Source organism: Physeter macrocephalus, chromosome 10, assembly GCF_002837175.3.
Source record: "Physeter macrocephalus isolate SW-GA chromosome 10, ASM283717v5, whole genome shotgun sequence".
Taxonomy (NCBI): Eukaryota; Metazoa; Chordata; class Mammalia; order Artiodactyla; family Physeteridae; genus Physeter; species Physeter macrocephalus.
In genome coordinates, this window is record NC_041223.1 from 39,521,406 (window position 1) to 39,535,983 (window position 14,578).

A 14,578-nucleotide genomic window follows, 5' to 3' on the forward strand; every position below is an offset into this window, starting at 1 on the left:
AATGTGTACTTACTGGATCATTAGGAAAATTAACTTGAATTTGGGGAAAACAATATTACTCTCCATCACCTGATACTGCCTACTGCCTTTGTTGATACCTGTTGTTTTTTGAAGAAAAAATACATTTCACTAAAATGGCAGAGTCAAGATTGCATTACAAATTAAATTGAATTCCCTTAAATAAGTTCACTGAAAGTCTGTTTTACTATACCTCATTTTCATTAACTTTAGTGGAAGTGGTTTTCCAGAGTTAGCATTGCATACAATAATCTATAACATCTCTAAGACCATTGAATATGTGTGATTTATTTTGTAAGCCTGTCACATCAAGGATTTATTAGAGCTCAGTAAAAATATATACGTGTGTGCGAATATATATATTTTTTCAACCAGTGAACAAGAATTAGAAATTAGCCCCTTATTGGTACTTGGCAACTTTTATGTTCAAAATTAGCTGTCAAACACTATTCATGTATGAGTTCTCTTTCTCTTGGTCAAAGAGTTTTGGGGGAAAAAGGTTCTTAAAGTACATCAGACAGGGATAAAATGGGGTCTGGAATAAAGGACACATTGTGAAGACAGCAGTTTAAAAAGAATCCACTCTCTTTCAGAATTCCACATCTTAATTTGGGCAACATATTTTTTCACAAGACTCCAGGAATTAAACAACATAGAAGAGTTCAAGTGTTGAGTTTACCAGGTCATTTGCCATTTCTTGTCTCCCAAATGCAAGGCCAGTGATAGTCACCAGGGTACGTTTTCTGTGAACTGAAAATCACTAGACAGTTAATACATTTATCATAATAATTTCCTAGAATCATCTAGTTCCCTGTGTCCATTAAATGTACATTTGAGTACGACAGAGTTTCAGAGAAAAACAACGAAACAATCACTATGATAGCTGAAATATGGCTTCATAGGAAACAGGGCTACATTTAATTAGCTTTGATTGTTTATGTGTCTTTTCTGTTCTTGTTATAGTTCATATCACTGGCATAGACTCATAAGCCAATCTTCCAATTTAAGTTACTACCAAAATTTACAAACTTGACGTGAAGAGTACATTGTATTTACAAAGAACTTGGCACTTACAGAATAAATTATTGACTTTTTAAAAAAAAATCCAGACCAGGGCACCCATGGCTCAGGCAAATGGGAAAGCCTGATGTCTTATATATTATGCTACATTAACATGAATAAATAAATTTCCAGCTGGTAATTCCTCCACAGCGCTGGCCCTGGTGCTGAAAACAAGTACCTTCCATTTCTAATCCATGGGGAGGGTAGAGAAGTTATCAGTCCAGAGAGAGCAAAGGTTGCATGTTTTCTTCCTCGTTTTTATCCATACGTTTTAGCACTGTAGGATCCACAACTGATTGGGATCTAGAAATGATAAAGCCAATGTCAGTGCGTTACTGCCAAACAATCACGTTCTCTTCTCTGTCTTTTCTCCTTTATTACTTCTCTCATGGATGCGGATTAACTTCTTCTACATCAAGAGATTTATGAAGTGAGAATGCTGCACATTTAGAGAGATACATTTATGGTGATGTTTTGCATCAAAGGAAACAATCCCTCTCTGGCCTCTGAATAGAATAATGCACAGCAGAGGATTCTAAATACACAATAATAGGCTTAAGTTCTCTTCTTTACAATCAAGCAAGAGACTTTTCTTTGAGACTGAGAATTTCTAGTACAGGACTGATGTATTCCAAGAGATCACCAAATGGGGGAATTATTACAGTGAACTTATTGTTATAAGAAAAGAAGTAGAAATAAAAGGAGCCTTGATTCCTGTCTGAAAGGGCTCTATGAAACGACTTCAACAGGAATGTGCATTTTTAACCATCTTTTTTTATATTTAATGAGAACACTAGGGAAAAAATCAATATTTCAATATGAGTTTTGTTAAACTTTCCACTAGGACATCTGAATAAAATCAATCTTACTCTTGAAAACTTTAAGAAAATTAGAAACCCCTTTTGTTTAGTCAGCAGCACTTTATGATTAGGAAAGCAAATAATGTGAAAACCCCTTACACATGCCTTTGATAGCAGGTGGGAATTATATCTCAGTTCCTCACTAGGAAACAACATAAAACTGGGAAGGAGGAAAGTCAATGAAAAGTGCTACTGTGGTGTCAGGAAGCTCCCATCTTAATGGCTATGGCAATAAAGAAGCAGCTGCCCTTTTAAATTCTCCTCCATAATGAATTTTTCCCCTGCTGCTGCATTCCAACCATTTGGCTATTGCTGTGGCAATATGCCTCTTAGCAGACCTCATTAATTTTCAAAAAGAAAGACTATAAGCTAAAATACAACCACACATGATAATGAAAAAGAACAGCAATGGAACTAATTATCAAAGCAAAAATAATTACAGAATTAACTGATAAATTGACTCCTTCATTTAAATAAACAAATTCATTTCTAAAGAGAGAATGAAAAGGAAGGTGAGAACTTTAAAATAAGGAGGTTTATTTCCTAAGTTATTTTCACTATTTTACCTCAATAATAGGTATTAGATGCATATGTCAGAACGGAGACTGACTGCAGTTGAAAGTGGGGTGTGTGTGTGTGTGTGTGTGTGTGTGTGTGTGTGTGTGTGTGTGCAGGAGAGAGAAAGAGACAGAGAGAGAGAGAGAAGGAGCAATGATAATTTATCTTAGAAAAAAGTACATCAATAAAATACATTTTAACACAATTGACAATTGCACAAAGCACTTAATAATTAGACCTGTAACATTGTTTTCCTTAGACTCAACTGAAATAATTGGTTTCCCAAGATGAATCCATGCTAAAATATACAGGGGTTCATTTAATGTCCTGCACTAGAGCGTTACCTGACAATGAGTACCCACTAGACTATAAATTCCATGAGCAGGGACTTTATCAGTTTCTCTCCTTGCTGTGAACACAATGCATGTCACAGAGTCTATTACACAGTAGGATTTCAATGTCTTAACTTTTATCGAATAAATAGCTTCCATACTGAAAGAAGATGGGTATCAAGCATTCAAAGCGAAGAGTGATGAAGATAAAGCAATTTATCCTGTGGAGAAAGAAATTCTTAACAAAAACATTTATTTTAAAATTCTCACAAAGTTAAATATATAAATGTTGAGGCATATCCTAATAATATTCATTAAGTACACACCAAAGCTCTTCAGACAGCACAGAGTCTACAATATAAGCATTTGCCATAATGTTCTATTAAAACACACATCATACAAATACACATACACATGCACACACATCTTTCAAATCCTTACGTTCCTTGACTACTTTTACTACCAAATGTAAAATAGATAGCTAGTGGGAAGCAGTCACGTAGCACAGGGAGATCAGCTCTGTGCTTTGTGACCACCTAGAGGGGTGGGATAGGGAGGGTGGGAGGGAAACGCAAGAGGGAGGAGATATGGGGATATATGCATATGTATAGCTGATTCACTTTGTTATACAGCAGAAAGTAACACACCATTGTAAAGCAATTATACTCCAATAAGGATGTTAAAAAAATTTTTTTAATAAAAAAATTATTAGAGGATATGGCAATTTTAATAAAATAGTTTAAATTACAGTGCACTATCCAACCTGGGATTAAGTTCCTAGTTTGCTTTTTTTTTTTTACATCTTTATTGGAGTATAATTGCTTTAAAATGGTGTGTTAGTTTCTGCTTTACAACAAAGTGAATCAGTTATACATATACATATGTCCCCATATCTCTTCCCTCTTGTGTCTCCCTCCCTCCCACCCTCCCTATCCCACCCCTCTAGGTGGTCATAAAGCACCTAGCTGATCTCCCTGTGCTATGCGGCTGCTTCCCACTAGCTATCTATTTTACGTTTGGTAGTGTATATATGTCCTAGTTTGCTTTTATCATGCACTACAGATGTCAGAATTGTTGGATGATGAACGCTCCTGGCTCAATATGCAGAACAATTCCTCAATAAAGCAAGCCAGGCAGAAACAATTTCTGATTAAGATTTTTTTGATATTTAATTGCCCCAAGTGTACTGTTGTTTTAGTCTAGATTTTCTTTCTTGCTCTCTTATACAAAGCAACAGGGTTATTTGTGCAGGATCATAACTGTTAATAAACTGGTCTGTTTCAACTGCAATAGAGGAAGTTACCTAACATTAACTCATAGTACATCTTAGCAGTCTCCAGCCTCTACTGTCTTTCAATGAATAACTTTTTTTCCCCATGAAAACCTATAGTTTAACTTTAATTATCCAGGTATCATTTATTCATTTATTATGTATCTACAATATTGTGCTATACCTTAGTGTTTAAGAGACTAGATTTTAGACAGAAATGGATTCCAGTTCCACCTTCTGCTATTTACTAGTTCTGTGACCAAGGGAAGCCTATTTACACTTCCTAAGATTTTGTTCCCTTACCTGTAAAATGGGAAAATAATATCTACATCATACAGACGTATTGAGGATCAAGTGCAATAACGCATGCATAACCCCCAGCATTAATTCTGGCAGATAGCATATGGTAGTGGTTAAGGAAATGACTGAGAGAATACTATTATCTGTGTTCCAACATTAGCATTGTAGCTTTGTAGTTGTGTGAAATGTAGAAGTTACTTACCTTCTCTGTATCTGGGTCTCCTCATCAATAAGATGGGTATAGTATTACCTTATTAGTTATTTAGAAAAGCAAAGGAGTTGATGTATACAAAGCATTAGATGGGGTGTGGCGTGTAGTAACAAGAGGTGCTGAATATTATTTAATAAAATGGAAGTGCATATTACCATAACAACATTAGTGTTAATGCTCACTGCATCTGTTGTGTGCCAGGCACTATTCTGGGTCCTAGAGGCATAAGGTAAAAGACATTCCCCGAGTTTAAGGAACCCATTCTCTAGTGAAGTTTGTATTCTTTCACATGATTATACTATCTCTCCACAAATTTACAGAGAGGAACACAATCTTCTAGCTATACAAGTAGCTAAATTCACCCAAGGGAACAGTTATCTACAACTCTTTGGTGAAGGAATGACTTTTCCGCTCTCAATCTAAGAATGATATAAAACTGGAAAAGGAGATGGAGGAAAGGTGGAACCTAGAAACAATTTTCTCCCATCCTTGATGGGGAACTGCCATCCCCTGCCAGAGAGAGGATAAAAATAAAGTGAAACAACTTTCTTGATCTCATTTTTCAGGAGTTTTCGAATAGAACCATATAAGCTTCATATGATACAAAACCTACACCAAACAAAGGATGTCTGAAACTCCAATCAGCCCATGTCAGAAGGAAGAAACTCAGGGTTGGGGAGGTCATCATGCTAAAAGCCAAGTCTTCAGGGGACAAAATGGCCTAATTAATTGGAGAAGAAAATCAGGATCCAAAAAGACTTCAAAAGGTGGATCGCCTGAACCAAATCTAACAAGATGATGTCAAATAAAATAATGTGCTTTGAGGAAAAAGCTAAACACAGAAATAAAGAATTATGAGGATAAGGATCTATAAGTAAAGAGACCAGTTTTAAGGGGTTCAGTATGAGTCAGCAATGTGCCTTGGCTGCCTGAACGGCAGCAACAGTGACAACAACAGCAACTAAAGGAAGCCAATGAGGTCTACACTGCAAAGCCAGAATTCTGAAACCTCTATGCAAGTAATGATAATGTCAGATGTCACCTCTACAATTCTAAACACTGCACCTAAAAGGGGCCACTGACAGACAGCAGAGGACTCCTTCATTCATTTAACTGGTGCCTAGTGAGCATGGTTTGTGTGCCAGGCTCCAATCCAGGCACTGAGGATTCAGAAGAGAACAGGATAGACAAAGCCACTAAAGTCTCCCTGAAGCTTACATTGCAGGACAGGGGGATAAATAACGAACTAAAATCAATCATTTCACTGACTAATAATGAACTATGAAGAAAATAATGAAGGTGATTGATAGGAAGTGGCTAGAATGAGTAGGAAGTAGAGCTGATTAAGACCTGGTGACTGAGAAAGACCAAAAGACCCTCTTGAGGAGATGACCTTTGATTGGGGCCAGCCGTTGGAAGATAGAGGAAAAGAATATTCCAGCCAGAGGTGACAAGAATAAAGACCCTTGGATAGGAACAAGCTGGGGAGGCTGAAGGAGAATAAAGAAGGATGTTGCGTCTGAAAGGTAGGGGAGGAGAGAAAAGGTAAATAAACTTAGAGGAGAGAGGTAGGCAGGATCAGATCATGCAGCATATTGTAAGTCTCGATATGGAGTTGATTGTATTCACTGTATAATCAGCAGTCACTTAAAAATTCAAAGCAGAAAAGTGAAATGATCTGATTTACATTTTAAAAATATTATTTTGATTGCCACATGGATAATATAATAAATGGAAGGTAGGGGAGCAGGGTAAAGGTGGAGGCAAAGAGAGCAGGTAGGAAGTTTTGGAGGAAGTGTAGGTGATGGTGATGCAGCTAAGGCTGTAGAGGATATGGAGAGAGGTGTGCTCAGAGGAGGGGACCACATTAGTTAAAAGGTCACAGAAGGAGGGGCTAAAGGAAATGAGCATTGCTAGCTGGCAAAGGAAAAGACTAAGGGACACCTATGAGAGCTGTCTCCAAAGCCTCCTGTAGCTCAGTTCTAGGGGGAGGGCACTCTGTGTCATGCTGTCACAGAAGAGTAGACAAGATTTATATCAACAACATGAAAGACACTGTACCTCATGGATTGGAACCTTGTTCCATTACATATAGACTATGTGACTTTGGGGATACGAATATCTCTTTAACAAGGTTGCTGTGAGAATTAAGTAAGTGAATGTTATCAAATCAGGCACCTATTAAGGGCCTAACTCATGATAGTTAGGCCCTTACTAATAAACTGAGACGTTTATTAAAAATGGTAGATTGTAACAATTATCACTGTTAGAATTTTAATTTTTATCAGCAGGAACCTATTCTTAGGCAATGGCTTTTAACCATTTTTGTCTTAGACAACTCTGAGAATTTGATGAAATATGCCTTCTCTCCAGAAAAAAAATGCACTATATATACATTTATATATCAATAGATACATATAAACATTCAAACATATACACACACAGTTTTGAATACAACTTTTATCACTTTACAGACCACTTTGAGAGTCCATCAATGAACCCCTTTGGTGAGAAGAGCATATAACTCAAATTAGGAAGCCTTGTTTTAAGAGGAGGGAGTTGAAAGGCCCAAACTTGATTTAAAGATAAGCTTGTCAATTAGTGGAGAAATTAAAGCTGAAGAGGTTCCTGGCCTTTCCGTTCTTTCCAAGGAGTTGTGGAGCAGCCTGGGGAGAGAAAGGCATCACACCCCGCCCCCCAAGAACAGCAGCAGCTACAGCAGCAAATAAAAGAGGCCAGTCTCAAAGATGCCACTGCATGAGTCAGTGGTGACCAAATGACCCTAAGTCTTTCCTCAGAGAAGGATGCAAGATAGTGTTTGCGATGACATGGGAGATGCCCTTGTGTCCTCCCTGAATTAGGTGAAGAGAGACTTGTAGGAGCTGTGGTTCCTATATTTCCAGGATAGGAAATGAACCAAGAAATAATATTTGTGATCCAAATGAACCCTGGGCTGGTGTGGCCTGGGGTAGCATAAGAATTAGATGTCTTCTGGTGTGCTACAGAATGCAAACTCAGAGGCAGTTATGCATTTGTGTGTGTCTGGCAACCCCCCTGGCCTCGATCACCAGTAGATTATGGCTGGACATATGTTTTACCCATATTGGATACAAAACATCTAGGAAAGTTTTTATTACAGAGCATGTGTTGAATAAATACCCATTGACTGAAAGAAAACAGGCCTAATAACACTATGAGAGTCAAAGCAGGAAATCAGATTCTGACTCAACAATGAATTCTGTAAAGATTAAAGCTATAGGTAAATACAGTGTTTTGCCCCAGAAATGGCTAGACAGAAACTTTTAAACAGAAACTTGGCAGAGATGCTGAAAAAAGAATGTAAGCTTTGAATGTTAGTGTTTGAAGTGTGTGTGTGTGCGTGCGTGCGCTACATGGATCCCTTCCTTCAAATGAAATCTTACCCAGAAGTCCAAAAAATTGTTTCGATAGTCAGTCTCACCGCAGTGGAGATGGGCACTGTCCCCACCAGCTACCTGCTTGCCCTGAGGCACTCAACCAGAACCTTAAAGAACGTTTGAAAAGCCACTGGATTGGCTGACTTCCAAGGGGCCAGCTAGATTGTGAATTTGGAACAGCATTGAGTTGAGGTTACTTTGAATGAATTTATCTTTGACTTGAAACTCCTTAGACATCCAATCATAGGAGCATGGAAGGCTTTAAAATGTCACCAAATATCTACTTCAGAAAAATGTAAAATCTGGAGTTGTATCAGGTGTCCCCACCGTGGCCCAGCCCACTTCCCAGCGACCTCCAGCATACCTCTTCATGGACTTGGGGGAGAGTTCCTTCTCTACCTCCTTCACAGGCATGCTGTAGGAGTCCACACTGTATTCACTGTCGTCATCATACTCGTGGTCTAGCAGTGTTCTTGCCCAGGTTCCCATATCATAAGGGGGGAGCATTCCTCCAAACTCAGAGGGCAAAATCTCAGGATGAATTAGTTGGTGTAGACTGTTCAGGTTGTTACCGTGCAAAAATATCTACAGATGCAAGAAGAGGGTGGGAGAAAACACACAGAGGAGAATAAATATCACCCAGATTTGGGGAACTGGGCGGGGGGCAGGGGGGATGGAGGATTGAGGATAGAAAGCCAAAGCAAGAGTTTTCCATGTCTGTTAAAATATTTAAGCCCCTCATCTACTCTGTGAAACAGGAAGGCTGGTTCTGTAATCCTAATAATTCATATAAAAATCCTGAGGCTCAGGGATTTTAGGTAGCTTCTAGAAGGTCAGATGGTTATTGGTTTACAGAACTAGAACAAGAAATTTAGTTTCCTGCTTCATAGCTGGGAACATAAACAGAATCTAATGTGCATGTTGATCTGCACATTATCCTGGTGTTAGCTGTACAAAGCTGATGATGTGCATAATGAATGCTATTAAAAGACTCTTCTCATAAGGACTCAACAACTGCTGAGCCCATTCAAGGTATTAAACCCAAAAGCTGTCACCAGTATGGCTTTCTCTTCATCTTCAGTAAAAATAAGAATACTGTAACCACTAAATTACTGCTTTATAATACAAGTATGTGATGTAAATAAAAGTAGATTAGCATCATCACAATGAAAGGTTGACTGAAGTTGCACATCCCAAAGGACCAATGTTCTATAATTTTGCCAGCATCTTCTCTGCTAGAGATTTCCATGGTTATCATTCAAATCAGAAATGGAATAATGAGTTGAAACTGTAAAGCTGTGTGCATCTGTTAATTATTCTTATCACTGTCTACATAGAGCTTTTTGTTAAACTGGAGAATTATTTAAGCTACATACTCAAGATTTGTTTCTCCATAAATTGCTACCTCTTTCCTCTTCTTTCATTTCAATCTCAAGACTTCAGATCAGTCTTCTCTGATAAAGTACTATGGTCACCTCATATAAACTTACATATTTATTTAAAGATTATAATTTATAAGTGGCTTAGAAATCTCATACTTCAGGTTCAAGATGAACAGGCTATGACGTTCATCTTGCTTTCCATACTTTTAGAATCCACGGAAGTAAATATACTGGAAAACAAAGACTAGTCTATATCAAATAAAATGAGAGGAATGGGGGTCACCAGTCAACAAGTAATTTCAACAAATTGTGGAAGAGTATAAAAGCACCTGAGAGCGGGTCACTGGCCAAAATGATCACAGCAAGCGGCTGATGGAATACATAATGTGGGGCTTACAGAGGTGGAAGATACTGTCTGCCCCAAGGTAAATCTGGTTAATTGCAAATTTTACACCTTCCCCTTCCTACTTACAGAGCACAACAGGAACACACACACACACACACACACACACTCTCTCTCCCTCCCTCTCTCTCTATCTCGCTCTCCTATAATTTTCCTGGGAAAATTAAGTTCTAGAACCTGAAATCCCTACTTTATTAGGTATACAATCTTTATTTCATCAGATGTACTACTTCATGTCAGAAACCTTCTCTTTCAAGTCATGCAAGAGTTACGGTAATAAATCCTTAGAAAAGTCAATGTAATTCACACTGCTTCTCTTTTCACTAACACTCTGTTCCCTCCTCCCTCAACATCACTTTCAGCTTTGGCCTTGTCTCCTCTTTCCCTGAAAAAATAGGGCAACCAGATGAGACCCACCCACTAGCATCTGTGTCCATATGCTTTGCCTTTGCTCCCAGCACAATGGAAGAATAAACTACAAAGGCCAACCCCTCCACCTGTGCACTTGAATTCATTCTCTCTTCCACTCAGTTATATTTCCCAAACAATTCTCTCTTGTCTCTCTCACATCATCAAATTTCCTCCTCTTCTGTATCTTTCCCATCAAAGAACAAACATGCCAACTCTACTCTTCCCTCCCCCCCCATACAGATGCATAAAACCTCTCTTGACCTTACCTCCAGTTATTATCCTATTTTTCTCCTTCCTTTCATTGCAAAACTCATCAAAAGAGTCATCTATATTCATTGTCCAAGTACTTTTGTCCCATTTTTCCTGAATCGAATCCAAATAGGCTTTGCCTCCCACCATTGCATGAAAATAGCTCTTGTCAAGATCCTTCTCACTGCTAAATTCAGTGTCCAATAATTCTCTGTCCTTATTTTTCTTAAACTGTCAGCAGCACTGGATATAGTAGATGGCTCTCCTCATTGAAACACTTTCTCCCAGGATCTCTTGGTTTCCTTCTATTTGATAGATGCTTTTTTCAGACTCTTTTGCTGGTTATTCCTCACCTCCCCAGCATCTTACATCAGAGAGCTCCAGGCTTCAGTTCTTGGATTTATTCTCTTCTCTAACTATACTCACTCCTTGGTGATGTCATTCAGTCGAGTGGCTTTAAGTATTGTCCATACACTGAAAATTTATATTTTGAATCCAGACCTCTCTTTTGAACTCCATATTGGTATTTCTACTCTCTATGTCACACCTCCACATAAATGGTAAATGGGCACCTGGAACTTAACATATCCAAGATTGAACTTATAATTCTCTCCCCCAAATCAACTCCTCCCTATTTTCAATGTCAGTTAATCATAGAAATATGCTTCTAGTTTCTCAGGCCAAAACATTTGACTCATCTTTTACTTCTCTCATAATCTAAGTTGTCAGTAAATTCTTTTGGTACTACCTCCAAAATCTATCCTGAATTCAAACATCTGAACAACTCCACCCTTACAACCCTAACTCAACTCCCATCATCCTTCACACTGTGTTACTGCACTAGCCTCCTAACTGCTCTCCCGACTTCCACTCTTGCCACCAACACTCTATTCTCAACACAGCAGCCAGAATGACCATGTTACAACATCAGTCAGGTCACGTTAGTCTGCTCACAATCCCCCATTGGCTTCTTCTTTCTCTTAGAGTTAAGTCCTATAAGATCCTCTATGAACTCTTTCTGTGAACACATGTCCTACTCCTCACACCCTGCTGGAATATGCCATGCACACATTTATCTCATCATTTATTGAAGTTTCACTATATTCTCCCCCATATATATTTTTTCTTCCTCCATTTCATGCAAGAAGTCTGGTTCTTTGGGTCTCCTTTGCCTCAGATTACCTTACAATTATACTTAGGCTGAACTTTAAAATTTAAAAACATTTAAAATTTTATTTTCCTAAAACGTGTCATTGAAGAGATTATGGTAGCTGACCATAATTATGGTAGAAAGGGGGTAGAATATTTTTAAGAATTAGCAAGGAATAGAATAGCAAGCCCATGATTGAGGAAGAAGTGGAAATTTGTGACAACTAGCAGGAAAACCTGTTTCCTGTCAGCTCTTGGGGTGTGGCAGGACCACATCTGTGGACCAGCTGAAGAGTGCACTAGGGTAGTGGATTGAAACCTAGCCGTTGGGTTCTGGCTTCAGTAAAGATGCTTGGGGGCAGGAGGAGACCTTAATCAAGGAACTAATACTAGCTTGAATGGTGAGCATGTCAAAAGTGGCCACGATGGATGGGAAGTTAGGCTCTACATGAAAGATTCCAGACACTGGTGAAATTTTGAGAAGAAGGGACACCTGTGACACTTAAGGTTGACATTCCCATCAGGCCAGGGTGTTGGAAACTCAACGTCTGATTTAATTTAAGAAAATGAAGAGCTAAATGTCTACTGTGAAAGATGATTCACGACGTTTTCCTAGGTTTCCTTTTACCAGTTTTTCAGAACATAGATTTACAGCATCTGTATTATAAGTTGTTTGAGTAATACTGTAATGCTGAATCACTTGGGATTCCAGTAAGGAAATATAATAACGTTGCATCGTGCATTGATTATATACTTAAAAATTAAAGGTGTTTCAATCTATAATTATTTTCTCATACAAAAATTTCCAAGTCATATAGTTTTAATTAAAATGGTAAAATTCAAATACCTCAATTCCATCTGGAATAGTGCTAGCAATGCATTCTTGTAGGCATTGTCAAAATCATCAAATTCCATCAAATAACCCCCAGACCTAGAGCTTTCCTTGTTTTGTAGACTTGATACTCTTCAGTCTTTTCAACAGAGCAAAATCATGTCAAAATCATGTCACAACAAGTCACTCCTGCACTCAAAGTCTTTCAAGTGCTCCTCATTTCACTCTGACTGAAAGCCCAGCTCTTTACAACGGTGTACAAGACCCTCTATGAGCGGGCACACTATGTTCCTGCCCATCTAGTCCCCTGCTATCCTCCCCAGTAGCTCACTCGTCTCCAGCTTCTCTGGCCTCCTTGCTGTTTGTCAAATATTCCAGGCCTGTTTCTACCTAAGGTCCATTGCCTTTGCTAGTCCCTCAACCTGGAACAGTCTTCCCAATACATCCACATTTTCAGCTCTACTACCTCCTAGCTGTGATTTAGAGCAAATGGTTTCACCTTCCATGCCTCATTTTCCCATCTATAAAAGGAGGAAAATAACAATGCTTACCCTAAAGCTTTGTTGGAAGGACTAAATGAATTAACATACCAAGAGTACTTAGAACAACACACGGCATAGCGTGAACACTACAAAAGCATTCACTAGTACAATTTGTACTAAAAGCCCCAGCAGGTATTTTAGATCACCTGATCACGCCTTCATAATACAATGCTGAAAGTGTTTTTTCTGAGGCACATCAATACATTTTTCCAAATTATAAAATGTAAATTAATATGAATCTTGGTGGTAGAAATAATTCCTAATATAAATTATAATTGTTTACAGAATTCTTCCTTCTAAAGTACTAAAACATATTCAACAAATTCATAAACAGAAAACTCTCTGTTCACAAATGTTTGACACCAACACATACTAATAATGATTTCACTTTCACACTCACAGTACGGCTTTTATGGCACTGAGATACCTGAAGTGCCTTCTCATTCATGAGAAACATGGAAAATTATCTTCCATATGGATTTAGAAGTAACTATATTTTACTGTGGAACTAATCATTTGAAAATTGGTCGCAGCACAGTGGCAAAAATATCTCTAAATGCAGAGCTATTTGGATTCAAATGTTAACTCTACAACTTTACAGCTGTGTAAATGAATAAGCAAGTTATTTATCGATCCTAAGACTTACTTTCCTCAGCTTTTAAATAGGAGATGATGCTTACTAAGCTTACTTTTCAGAGATGTTTGGAGGATAAAATGAAATAATGTACATTAAAATGCATTTTAAAATATTATCAATAGTGATAAATGTGTTCTGTATTTACAATGTGCCATGCACTGCATTAAGTAATTTATATAAATATTCTTATTCTCAGAAAAATGATAATTTTGGAACATACTTTGAATATCCTTATTGTTGGATAAAACTGAATCTTGGAATTTAAGTAACTTGTAATTTAAAGAGATATTAAAATTTCTACACATTAGTATTCTTTCTGAAATGTGTGATTGATCAAGACAATCACTACAAAATTATATTAGAGATGACAAAATTCACTATATTCAATGTAATACATAATGTGAAATAACTAACACCTATTTATAACATAAAAAATTATAACTTTTGCCTGTATATTACTTGAAATTAAGTGTACCAATAACAATATAGTAACATGGTATAATTTTTTTACTTTTAAACCAAGGCTTTAATGTATAATGAATGTGCTAAAATGTTCTCCCCATTTGTGGAAAAGCAAGAGAGCTAGTTTTTAAGTATTTCTTTCACAGATACACTGTTCAGAATTAATCACAAGATTTTACATTTTGTAAAATACCTTTTATGATATCTTTTACAGTTATATTCAATACAGAAACACATTTTACCACAGCACATGTTATACATACAGTATGCATCATAATTTATTGAATGGGGGAGCAGAAAGAAAATAAAAAAACAAAGAAGCAAACAAATACCCTTTTCCGAGTCTTCTCCTTCAGGAAAGGCCGGATCACGGTATACAGGGCATGGATATACCATGGTTGGTTGACAAAATGAATTCCTCCAAATCGTGCTGGGAAACTATCCTAGAGTAACATGGCGGGGAAAAAAAATCAAAACACGCTTT

The 14,578-nt window shown here is 37.6% G+C and overlaps 1 protein-coding gene across 1 annotated transcript in view; it reads right to left on the reverse strand.

Moving 5' to 3' along the window:
* Positions 1-282: 282 nt before the first annotated feature.
* CLVS2 (clavesin 2) overlaps positions 283-14,578 on the reverse strand; it is a 68,161-nt gene continuing 53,865 nt past the window's right edge. Inside the window, exons 3-5 of the mRNA XM_007117817.2 lie at positions 14,427-14,537; positions 8,392-8,612; positions 283-1,383 (exon numbers count right to left, since the gene is read on the reverse strand). Coding sequence (XP_007117879.1) covers positions 1,296-1,383; positions 8,392-8,612; positions 14,427-14,537 — 420 coding nt within the window. The 3' untranslated portion in view covers positions 283-1,295. The remainder of the gene's footprint in view (positions 1,384-8,391; positions 8,613-14,426; positions 14,538-14,578) is intronic.